The sequence below is a fragment of the Manis pentadactyla genome, chromosome 12 (assembly GCF_030020395.1).
Source record: "Manis pentadactyla isolate mManPen7 chromosome 12, mManPen7.hap1, whole genome shotgun sequence".
NCBI classification, from domain to species: Eukaryota; Metazoa; Chordata; class Mammalia; order Pholidota; family Manidae; genus Manis; species Manis pentadactyla.
The window spans coordinates 92935616-92947665 of record NC_080030.1 but is presented as its reverse complement, the minus strand read 5'-3'; the positions used below and the strand labels follow the sequence as shown (position 1 = coordinate 92947665).

General features: G+C 38.7%; 1 protein-coding gene across 1 annotated transcript in view; it reads left to right on the top strand.

Moving 5' to 3' along the window:
• The window catches only part of RRAGD (Ras related GTP binding D), a 36951-nt gene extending 29784 nt beyond the window's left edge, over positions 1 to 7167 (top strand). Inside the window, exon 7 of the mRNA XM_036882561.2 lies at positions 4399 to 7167. Within this exon, the coding sequence (XP_036738456.1) occupies positions 4399 to 4547 (149 nt within the window). The 3' untranslated portion in view covers positions 4548 to 7167. The remainder of the gene's footprint in view (positions 1 to 4398) is intronic.
• The last annotated feature ends 4883 nt before the right edge of the window (positions 7168 to 12050 follow it).

The following is a 12050-nucleotide window of genomic DNA, read 5'->3' as shown; positions in this document are numbered from 1 at the left end:
CCCATCTTCCTTTCTTCCTTCCAATAAAAGAGGGGCTGTATTGTCTATATAGTTTTATATATTGTTGCTTTCACTTATTTATGTCATGAAAAGGTTCTTGATTCATTGAACATGAAAACATAATTTAGATTTTTATTGTTTCTATTATAAAAATAATGGTTTCATTTAGAAAATTTAGAAATAATAAGCAAAAAAGTAATTATTGATAAATTTCTTTGATAATCACTCAACATTTTCTGTATAACTTTTCATTTATATCTATGTCTATATATGGAATTGTATGATAAATACTACTTTATAACCTTCACTTAAATTTGGAGACATCTTTCCAGTTCACTAAATCTTTTTGTCATATTTTAATAATTGTTCATTTTTTAGTGTTAGTGATTTATATTGTTTCTAGGCTTTGATGTGAGAATAATCTATGATGACCTTTGCATTAAATATTTGTGAAGAGGTACACAGCAAATGGAATTATTTAGATCAAAGGGTAGGCATGTTTTGGTGGCCTCTAATGCATATTACCAAAATGTCCTTCAGACAGTCTTCAGGGTTTATGTTACTAAGAGAATATGGATGTGTCCATTTTTGCTGTATTCTTATCGTGACTGGGTATTAGCATTAAAAAAATTGATAACTGAAAACTGGCATATCCTTTAGATCTGTATTTCCTTGCTTCTTAATGAAATTGTGGATCCTTCCCGTATTTATAGACTATGAACAACCAAATTGACTTTTGTGTTGCCCTTATTACCAATCCAAATTGCCAAGGGGCCCTCAAAACTTTTAACAAAGTGGTATTAACCTTTGGACTCCCTATTTTCATCTTCCTGAAAGATAGAACAGATTATATAAAAGATTCATGGAATTTTTTAAGACACAGGACCACAGCTTGTCTCACTCACTCTGTTACAGGTGATTTTACCTCAGAGCCAGGAAATAGAAATGACTTTCTCTCAAGGTCGCACCACCCGTGCATGGCAGTTAGGGGTAAAGATTCCTGGGCTTCTCCCTGTATAGAACCAGTCGCATATATTGTGTTTCAAACCATTATACATACATTCCCATGGTTAAAGATATTCCAGAATTTGTATTTGGTTATTAATATTTCAAGTTGATTTTGGAAGTGAAAGAAAGAGTAATACAAATAGTATGACTACAGCCCCAAAACCATCTAGGATAGACAGGCCCTAAAATTTAGGGTACATAGGCTACATTAGGATCAACCTTGACAACTTCTTTATTTTGAACTAATTTGAGACTTAACAGAAAAGTTGCAAAAATAGTATGTAACTTACATATACTCCTCATCCAGTTACTCCAAATGTGGACATCTTTATTTAAAGCTGCCAAAACCAGGGAATCAACATTGGTATAGTACTAGTAATGAAACTACAGACCTTATTCAAATTTCACCAGTTTTTTCAAATTTCACCAGTTTTTCCAAAAATACCCTTTCTGATACAGAATCCCAAATTGATGTAGTTGTTATTTTTCCGAGTCTCAAGTCTGTGGCAGTTCTTCATCTTTCATGACCTAGACACATTTGAAGAGTACTGATCAATTACTCTATATATTGCCCTTCAAATTGGATTCGCCTGATGTTTTCACCCAGTTGGAATGAAATTGTGCACTTTGGCAAGAATACCACATGGAAATGATGTGTCCTCAGTGTATCCTATCAAGTGGTTCATGATATAGATAGCTTATTGGTGATGCTGACCTTCATTTAGTTAAGGTGCTGTGTGCCAGGATTTTCCCACTGGAAAGTTCCGTCTTTCATTTGTAGTTAATAAGTACTTCAAACTTTGCAATTCTTGTTTCTCTTCAGACTTTTGCCCATTAATTTTAACATCCATCTGTGGTTGTGGAAGTAAATTTAAGTGGAAATTTATCATGTGGATCTTTGGTAAGTTATTGCTAAACCTTCTAAGTGGGATCATCTCTGAGGACAGGCAGATTTTGTAGAATTTATTAAACTAACCAGAAACCTAGGTATTCGTTTTAATGTTACAACTAAGAAATGTAAATAAAGAGGTAGACAGAGTTTAACCCCATTATGTTAAGCTTGTGTGCTTTTTAGGGAGACTAAGTGTCTCCATTTGCCTGGGACAGAGGGTGTTCTGGGATAGGAGACCTTCAGTGCTGAAACTTAGAATGTCCCGAGCAGATAGGATGAGCTGGTTCCCCTATCAGGTAGTTGTCTTTAAAGAGAACTTAGTGCTTATCAATGCTTGGGGGTAGTTGGCTAGGTTTTGTTGCTGTAACGTCAAGTGGTGTCGCGTCCTGTGGGTGCGTGTTGATTAGCTTTTCCTCCTGGTGGGCTCCATCTGAGTGTTCAGTACTGATCTCTGTCACTGCTTTTGCAGAAAGGAGACAATGGGAAGCAGATGTGGGGTTTTCAGCCTTGGCCACATGCTGGAGGCACTTTGGGAAGGGAGGTGGTTAAAAAATACAACATCTAGGCCCTCCTGAAAACCATTAGAATAGAATTCCTAGGAGGAGGACCTGGGGTTTAGTTTTTCAAAAGTTCCCTGGATGTTCTTGATACGCAGCTGGGGTTGATAACCACTGACCCATTGAAGAATTGTGGGGCCACAGATGTGCGTGGTGATGAAGACAACGTTCTGTTCATGTCTGTGTTCCTGTATTTTTAACTGCTTTTAATGAATGGGTTAAAATAAACAACAAACACTTTATATGAATTCTTATATCTTTTAAAGACCTCAGTTGTGAATTTTGCTCTTTAAAATCCAGATACAGCAAGATTACCGTTACATTTTAATTGTGCAAAGATGAATTAGTGAAGATTTGTTAGGAACAATCGAGTAAGATGTCTGAAATTTCCCAAGTTCTTATTGAGCCAAAGCCCTTTGGCTGGGCTTTCTTCCTAAGACAGTTGGCTGCACATACAGGCAGAGAATTTTGAGGTGTTCTCACATCTCGTATCCACATTCCTACTAAAATAAATAATTTCTTTGCTCCTTCTTTCTTTCTTTCTTTCTTTTTTAAATCACATGCTTTATTTTAAAGATGATCCCAAGAAACAAGTGAGAAAGTGGGAAAATACAGGTAGAGAGGCCATCCATGTGTCATTGATGAGCACTTAATGCTCAGTCCCAGTGGGGGAATCACAAACTCAGGTTCGGCCCAGTGAGTATGCAAGACTGTGGCATACCTCGCCAGCTCCCACGTGCCACTGTCTGAGGGGCACCCTCAGAGCCCTGGTACCTGTCCGTGTGCGGTCAGGGAAGTTCTGTGGGGCCAAGGAAGCTTCAGACAGAGAAGATGTATCCATACCCCAGCTTGTGTATTTCCTGTTTCTCTCCCCCTATTGCCTTAATTGTCTTTCCTTGAGAAAATGTCTCCTGGTCTTACTGCACAGTGGGTACTACCTCTGCGGAAGCAGCAGAGGGCGCCACGCAGGGCCTCCTGCTTCTGGAAGCCCGGTGACCGTTTCCTACAGTGCCCTTGCCTCAGCTACACAACTGCTTTGGGGAATTTCACTCATTGCGGGGAATCCCAGTTCTTTTTTTGTTGGTTGGAACTCTAATCACCTGAGTGGATAGAAGTAATCTTTGGGCAAGTTATTTTAATAAGTTTAAAGGGTGTTAAATAGAACCAACTGCCTTATCCTAAGTGGTGTAAGCGTAATGTTGCTCTCAGCACTTGTACAAATTAGTGGTGATGATGAAAAATGCGCTCCAGACTTTGGACGGCAGCTCTGATTCTATTTTTGTACCACTATATTTTGTACCACTCTATATTTCTGGAAACATAAGATTCTCCTCTGCCATTTCTCCATTTAAAATTTACTTAATATTGAAAAACTGAGAGTGTCCTTGGTTGTTGAATTCCTGAGCTTGGAGCTGACCTGAGGTGACTTGTGACCACTCTACAGTCAGGGACTTTGCTTTCCCCTGGGCTTTTGACAATGGTTTAAATATAATAGATATGCAGTTGATCGATTGGCACCATAGCTTTGAGATCAGCCACTCTCCAAGTCAGGGTCTGCCTCTCCTTTTTAGTGTCAATTTAATAATCCTTTGAAGGGAAAATAATTTCACTGAAGATACCGCTTTATTGTAAGAAATCTCTCATCCTGACAGGTTTTAGAACAATGTGACAGTTCAGCTGGTTCTTCAGATCTTTTCAGTAGTAGACGTCTTTGAAAGTGTGGTATATACTCTGGAACATTTGCTGAGGAAAAAATATACATTCATAAGACTCTGCCTGCAATGCCTGAAGCCCAGCTGCAGACCTTTTAGGGGACTCTGCGGACTTACGGTTAAGGCTGTTCCTCTGCCTCCCACTACTTGTTCATCCTGGTCACGGCAGCCATGAAAAGATGGAGATGATTTCTGTGCCATTTCTAAATATCTTTGTTTTCTTCTCCAGGGCTTATTGACTATAATTTTCATTGCTTCCGGAAGGCCATCCATGAAGTTTTCGAGGTGAGAATGAAAGTGGTGAAATCACGAAAGGTTCAGAATCGGCTGCAGAAGAAAGGAGCCCCCCCCAATGGGACCCCAAGAGTGCTGTTGTAGTAAGGTGTCAGGACCGTCTGTTGAAATCAGACCTTTCACTGAGGCTGCTGTGCTGTGTTGCACTAAAGGAAAAGGAGGAGGAGATTGGGACACATGACATATTTGTTGTAAAAAAGAAAAAAATTCCTGCAACCCTCTTAGTCTTTTTTAAATAAAGTAAGCACTTTGAAGCAAACACTTGTATTTTAACAATGAAGTGAAATCCACTGTAATTGCATTACACAAACGTAAACTTTTATGGTCTGCAGTCAGAAAAATCCTGTGTAAGAACTGCCAGGAACTGTATATATTTTGCACTTTTTCATGTTTCACTGAACTGATCTTTGATAAAACAACTTTTCTAAGCTTTTTTCTGTATGTGGAGTCAAGGACATGCATACTGTAGTCCATGTGTATATGGCAATCAGAAATTAATCAAAAGGCAGTGAGTGGGCAATGACTTTTTATAAATCTGAGAATCTTTGCTACCAATTGTTGAGGAAAAATCATTTTTCATTAGAGCTGGAACAGATGGGGGTGGGCAGCAAGCTCTAGGAGCAGTAAGAGCTGTCGTCTGGTAATAACTGGTGTAAACAGGAGTTTCGTGGAGTAATGTTAGTGCCATTGACATAGCTCTTTACCTCAACACATTTCTGCCTACTTATACAGAGGGGTCATTTCCTTTTGCCGCATTACAGTTCTTCAGAACCTCTGGGACCACATTTCCAAAGTGGTGCCGATCACTGGACAGAATTGAGAACTGTGGGGTTTCTGGAAGCTTTTCTGTAACTGCTACCCACACCCAAGTAACATCAGAGCCACATGTTTTCCCAAATGCGGCTGGCAACTGCAGATTTAAAAACCTGTGCAGTTACATATGTTTGGCCCATGTTAAATGGGCCTGTAACTGCAACATTTAAAGTACTTAGAACCAGTTTTTTGTTTTTGTTTTTTTACTGCTCTGTAACCATGGGGAATGTCTAGATCTCTCTAGCACAGTGATTAATGCTGATGGGCACAGCTGTCACCCCTGAGCCTCATCTGCTGCAGTGTGCCTAGTGGACTCTGCCCGTTCCCACCTTGTGACTGAACCAGAGTTCAGCTTACTGGTAGCACGCTCTGCACAGTGAAACATCTGTCCTGAAAACCCCTAAATATCAGTAGAAAGAGAATGGCCAGCAGAGGCACTACAGTTTGCTACATATTTGTTTCTAGGAAATTCTTCCTTGGCATGTTTACTTGACTATGGGGAAGTTAGGAGACTCTTGAGTCTACCCCCACCCTAAACCATTCCAAGTAGCTAGAACCAATGTCCAGCCCAAGACTCAGTGTCCTAAAGCATGCTTGGGAGGTTTTTTGTTTTCTTGTTTTTTTACCAGAGCCTCATAGGGACAGTAAAAGCTGGTCCTAGCAAAAATGTATCAATTTCCTACAGCAACCTGTCCTTGAAATTACCCTACTTGTATTTGGGGATTCTTTTCTGTCCTCTTCTTCCTTCCCCAAGTCCTGTTTGACTGGTAACTGCAATTTAAGATGGGAACTGATTTGAGCCCCTCCCCCCCAAGGGTCTGCATTTTAGGAGGAAATTTGTAAAAAATCACTAAGGTGCCCTAACTCCATGACTCCTACTGGGAAACCTGGATGGGTTAGGAACCCAGGGCTCCAGGGAAGTCTTTTCCTTAACTTTGGACCTATATACTCCCTGCTGGGTCTTTGCCAACAGGCCTGGTGCATATGGGTCGTTCTTATAAACTTAATTCTGTGATTTTTTTACACAGTAGTTCTTGTTGAATAAGCAAAGAATTGCTTTTCTAATGCGACTTGATCCTCAAGACAGACACTTGCCTATCTAGTAAATCACACACAGGTATATGTATTACTGTAACCAGGTAGAGCTTCCATTTTAAGGTGGGGTATATGATGGGTTTTTGTTCAAATGTGCCTTAAAAGCCTATCACTTCAAAAGCAAATGATTCTTTGGGGGACGGGTGAAAATAATCCTATGGCATGGGAGTCAGCTTCACCGTAGTGCACTCTGATTAATCACATCGATATGTAGATTCCTGCCTCAAACCTGTAAGCATGGCAATGACCTCTTAGTGAAATTCAGATGTGGGAGTATGTTTTAGCATTCCGTTTTTTAAGTCTGTGCTACTGGAATTATAAAAATCAATTCCTTTTGCAATTTATTATGAGACTTAGCTTACTGCGATATGCATGACCTCGTGTAGGTCACCAATGTAAAGCTATATATACAAAGTCCAAATCTATGGCTACAGTGACTGCTCTGGAACATTTTTTGCTCATTTTCAAAGGTTGAGAACTTGACCTGCAGGTTTCTAAGCCAATTAGAACTTCTATGTGGAGGTGAGACTCTGTGAATTATCATTTTTGGTTATTTTTAGTGATGCAGGTTAGTGTGTATAACCAGGGTAGAGTGTTTTTGCAGAAATACAAATCAAACACCGGTTGGCATTTATGGACAGTGTTATTTTGTGAACATATTTTGGACCCTTAATTATAAAATGACTAGAAACAGCAATATTGTTATATACGGGTTATATGCTAACTGTTTGAAACTACTCCAGAAAAACACCTGAACTGTCTTGATTTATTAAAGTACGGTATGCATTCAACTTAATACGGAGTGGATGTAATTTGTAACTGAGTATAGTATGTTTTACTTTAAGCAATACATCATTTATAACCATTGTTAAACCATTGCTTTCAAGAGTGTTAACTGTCAATTCAAAAGCACGTATCATGCTCCTGATTTGGTAAGTTTTTCATTTCAATCATACTCATAACTAATCTTTCTGGGAGCAGAAAGGTCTCTGGTGATAAGGAGAGATGTCTTTCATCTTGGTGGGGTTGCTTACTGTACGTGCATATCACTGCTTCACTGGCCCTATTTAGATCCCTTTAGGAAAATGTGTTTGTCCCGATTAACCAGCTTTCATTTTATGGAAATGGGGATAAATCACTGTGTTTAAATTGAATTTACACTTCATTTTTTAAACCTTCTTACTTCTACATATTTTTTGATGGGGACATGACTGTTTGAACTATAAGACTGTTACTCAGAAAACTTCAGATATTAATCCTTGCTGCTCTCCCCCTAACCCCTAGCCGTCTGGAAATTATTTTTCTAAGAGTCCACTCTATATAATGACTTACAGATTCCCTCTAAGAGTTCTCAGAGAAAGCTAGTATTAGATGTTAAATAAATGAAATCCTATTTTGGGTTGGAAAATCTGATCTAATTCCAAGATTTTTAAAAAGTGGTCATGTTGAGTTTAGGAGAAAGAAAATATGCTTAACAGAATTATTTACTAATAATATGTATTGACTATGAGTACGCACAATATTCCAGGTACTGCTCTTAAGTGCTTTTTTATAACATCTTCATGAATTTGAGAGTTAGGTATTATTATCACTCCTATTTTACAGATGAAACAACTGAGGCCAAAGAGATGAAATAACTTATCATATGGGGGCCTAGAGTCTGACTCAGGAATCCACCCTCTCAGCTACTACTATAAGCAGCCTCACCAAATGTCCCCTTAAATGTCCTACTTTCACAAATATGAAAAGGGAGACTTCATGTTTAGGATTTACTGCTACAATGCTGGAGTATTTTAAAAATACCATTCTTTTATGCAAGAACAAATAGGAGCAGTCTTCTAAATGTACTTTACTCGGAGAAGAAAGTAAACGAAGATTTTCTTCCTAATCCATTAAATAACTAGCACTGAAAATAGTATTAACAGAGTATTAAATATCAGAAGAAAATGTATATACCTCTTCCTGATAATTGGCTTTCTAAGAAGCAATAATATACCAAATTCAGAACATGGGAAAAATAAGCCTTTGGTCTTAGCTGTATTCAACCTTTTACCTCCAGTTTTTAATAATTTAAAGAAAACAAAACACTGATGTAGATTAAAGTAAAAATGATACATTTCAATTCCAGTTTTGTCTGGAGCTTCAGGCCTATAATTAAAATAGTCACTGGCATACTTTTTCTAGAATCTTCTATAAGAAGACTCTCAAGTCTACATCCAAAGTTGAACTGGCTTCCTTCTTGGTAAATCTTATGCTGTGATGGCATGACTATTCTCCTTCGTGTCCCTGCCAGAAACTTGGGCCTCATCCTTGACTGACCTCCTGCTTCCCTCCCAATCACCACTTCTTTCAGTTCGGCCTTCCTAACATCTATTCGATCTATTCTCTCCGTCTCTTCTGCTATTATCCTGGTTTGGACCACCTTCTCCTCTTACTTAGATCTCAATAGCTTCTTGACCGATGTCTCAACCTTATCCATCCATCCTCTCCGTTCTCCACACAAGACCAAGAGTGGCCACCAAAATTCCAACCATGCTTTGTACCTCCTTGCTTCGTGTGTCCCTTTGTAGCTCTCCATTACAGATGTCAGTCAAACTCCTTAACAGCGGTTTCAAGAACCTGCCTCGCTGGTCCCTTCCTCCATCTTCAGCCTTGGCTTTTCCTGCCTTTATGGAGCTGGACCACATGCCCATACAATGTGGTAAATACAGGCATACCCTGTTTTATTGCACTAAACAATTGCTGTTTTTTTTTGTTTTTAACAAATTGAAGGTTTATGCAACCCTGCAAGTCCTTGGCACTATGTTTCCAACAGCATTGTGTCTCTGTGTCATATTTTGGTAATTCTCATGACATTTCAAACTTCTCCATTATATTTGTTACATTGATCTGTTATGAGTGATCTTTGATGTTACTATTGTAATTTTTTTAGGGTGTCATGAGCCACACCCATAGAAGATGGCCAACTTAATTGATAAACATGTGCATGTTCTGGCTGCTCGACCTACCAGCCATTGCCCCATCATTCTTCCTCTCCACAGGCCTCCCTATTCTCCAAGACACAACAGTATTGAAATTAGGCCAGTTAATAACCCCCCACCCCCCAGTGTCCTTTAAGTGTCTAAGCAAAAGGAAGAGTTGCACATGCCTCACTTTAAATAAAAGCTAGAAAGGACTAAGCTTAGGGAGGAAGCATGCTGAAAGCTGAGACACCCCTAAAGCTAGGTCACTTGCCCCAGTTAGCCTTGTTGTGAATGTGAAGGAAAATTCTTGACAGTGTTAAAACTGTTACTCCGGCAAACACATGAATGATAACAAAGCAAAACAGCCATATTGCTAATATGGAGAAAGTTAGTGTGTTGGGTGGAAGATCAAACCAGCCACAACATTGCCTTAAGCCAAAGCCTGCTCTGGAGCAAGGCCCTAACTGTTCAATCCTGTGAAGGTGAAGGGAGCTACAGAAGAAAAGCTAGAAACTAGTAGAAGTTGGTTACTGAAAGTTTAACAAGCCTTCTCCATAACATAAGTGCAAGGTGAAGAAGCAAAGGCAAAGGAGAAGCCTCAGCAAGTTATCCAGAAGACCTAGCCAAGACACTCCGTGAAGGTGGCTACATTGAACAACAGATTTTCAACATAGATGAAACAGCCTTCTATTGGAAGACGATGCCATCTAGGACTTTGATTGCTAGAGAAAAGTCAGTGTCTGGCTTCAAAACTCCAAAAGACAGAATGGCTCCTGAGGCTGATTCAGCTGGTGACTTTTTAAGTTGAAGTCAGTGCTCATTGATCATTCCAAAAATCCCTGGGCCCTTAAGAATTAGAATAACTCTACTCTGCCTGTGCTTTATAAATGGAACAACAAAGACTGGATGACAGCACATCTGTTTACAACATGGTTTACTGAATATTTTAAGTCCACTGTTGAGATCTATTGCTCAGAAAAAAAGTTTCCTTTCAAAACATAATTGCTCACTGACAATGTGCCTGATTACCCAAGAGCTTTGGTGGAGATGGGCAATGAGATTAATGTTATTTTCATGCCTGCTAACACAGCAACCATTCTGTAGCCCATGGGTTAAAGAATCATTTTGACTTCCAAGTTTTATTCTTTAAAAAATACATTTCATAAGGCAATAGCAGCCACAGATAGTGATTCCTCTGATGGATCTGGTCAAACTGAATTGAAAACCTTCTGGAAAGGATTCACCATTCTAGATGCCATTAAGAACATTTGTGATTCATGGGAAGATGTCAAAATATCAATATTAACAAGAGTTTGGAAGAAGTGGATTCCAACCGTCATGAATGACTTTGAGGTGTTTAAGACATCGGTGGAAGCAGTAACTAGATGTGGTAGAAAGAGCAAGAGAACTAAAATGAGAAGTAGAGCCTGAAGACATGACTGAATTGCTGCAATCTCATGATAGAACTTGAACAGATAGGAGTTGCTTGTTATGGATGAGCAGAGAAAGTGCTTTCTTGAGATGGAATCTATTCTTGGTGAAGAATCTATGAAGACTATTGAAATGAAAACAAGATTTAAAATATTACACAAACTTAGTTAATAAAGTGGTGGCAGAGTTTGAGAGGATTGACTCCAAGTCTGAAGGACATTCTACTGTGGGTGAAATGTTATCAACAGCACTGCATGCAGCAGAGAAATTGTTCATGAAAGGAAGAGCAATGTGCTAACTTCACTGTTGTCTCATTTTAAGTAATTGCTACAGCCACCCCAACCCTCATCAACCACCATCCTGATCAGTCAGCAGCCATCAGCCTCAAGGCAAGACCTTCTACCAGCAAGAAGACTGAGTTGTGGAAAGCTCAGATGATGGTTAGTACCTTTTAGCAATAAACTGTTTTTAAATTAGGGTATGTACTTTTTTAAGACATAATGCTATTGCACATTTAATAGACTACAGTATAGTGTAGATATAACTTCTACACACCATGGGGAACCAAGACATTCATTTGACTCACTGCAATATTCTCTTTATTGCTATAGTCTCTGAACCAGCAGTATCTCCAAGGTATGCCTATTAAGAGGGATCGTGAGTTATGATTCCTTTCTTTGCCAGTCATTTTCTGAGTGAAATAGTAATTTTTTCGTTCAACAATTACTGATAGGACACATATTATATGCCAGACATTATGTTTAGTAAAATAGCTAAAAGGCAGATTCTGGAGATGGAATAATTTTAATATATGAAAACAAAAGAAAATAAACTACTTACTTTTAGATGGGCCTTTATAGATGTCAGTTTTTATAACCACCATTGTAAGGATCTTACCACTTGCTAGCAAAGACAGTGGATAGCCATAACTCACATCAGAGAAGTTGAGTTGTTCAACCAATTAGCAGATCAATAGCTTTAGTTAACATTAGTAATTAACTGTAGACTAAATGAGAAGAGCACTGTGGAAGTAGAAATGTTGGTCTGAAGAAGTGCCTTTCTTCATAATAGGTGAATTATTTTAAAAGTGTGAGTTTAATTATTTTAATGTTCATACTTTCCTAGCTTAATACATATATGAAATCAATATCATTTCCAGAATTACACTTAATAAAAAGCTTATTTTACTTTACTTTTCAATCTGTTTGTACCAAGGAACTATGATTGCTGTCTAAGGTTTATGACATGAGGAGCAGTAGAAGATGAGGGAAGATTCTCATGGTGG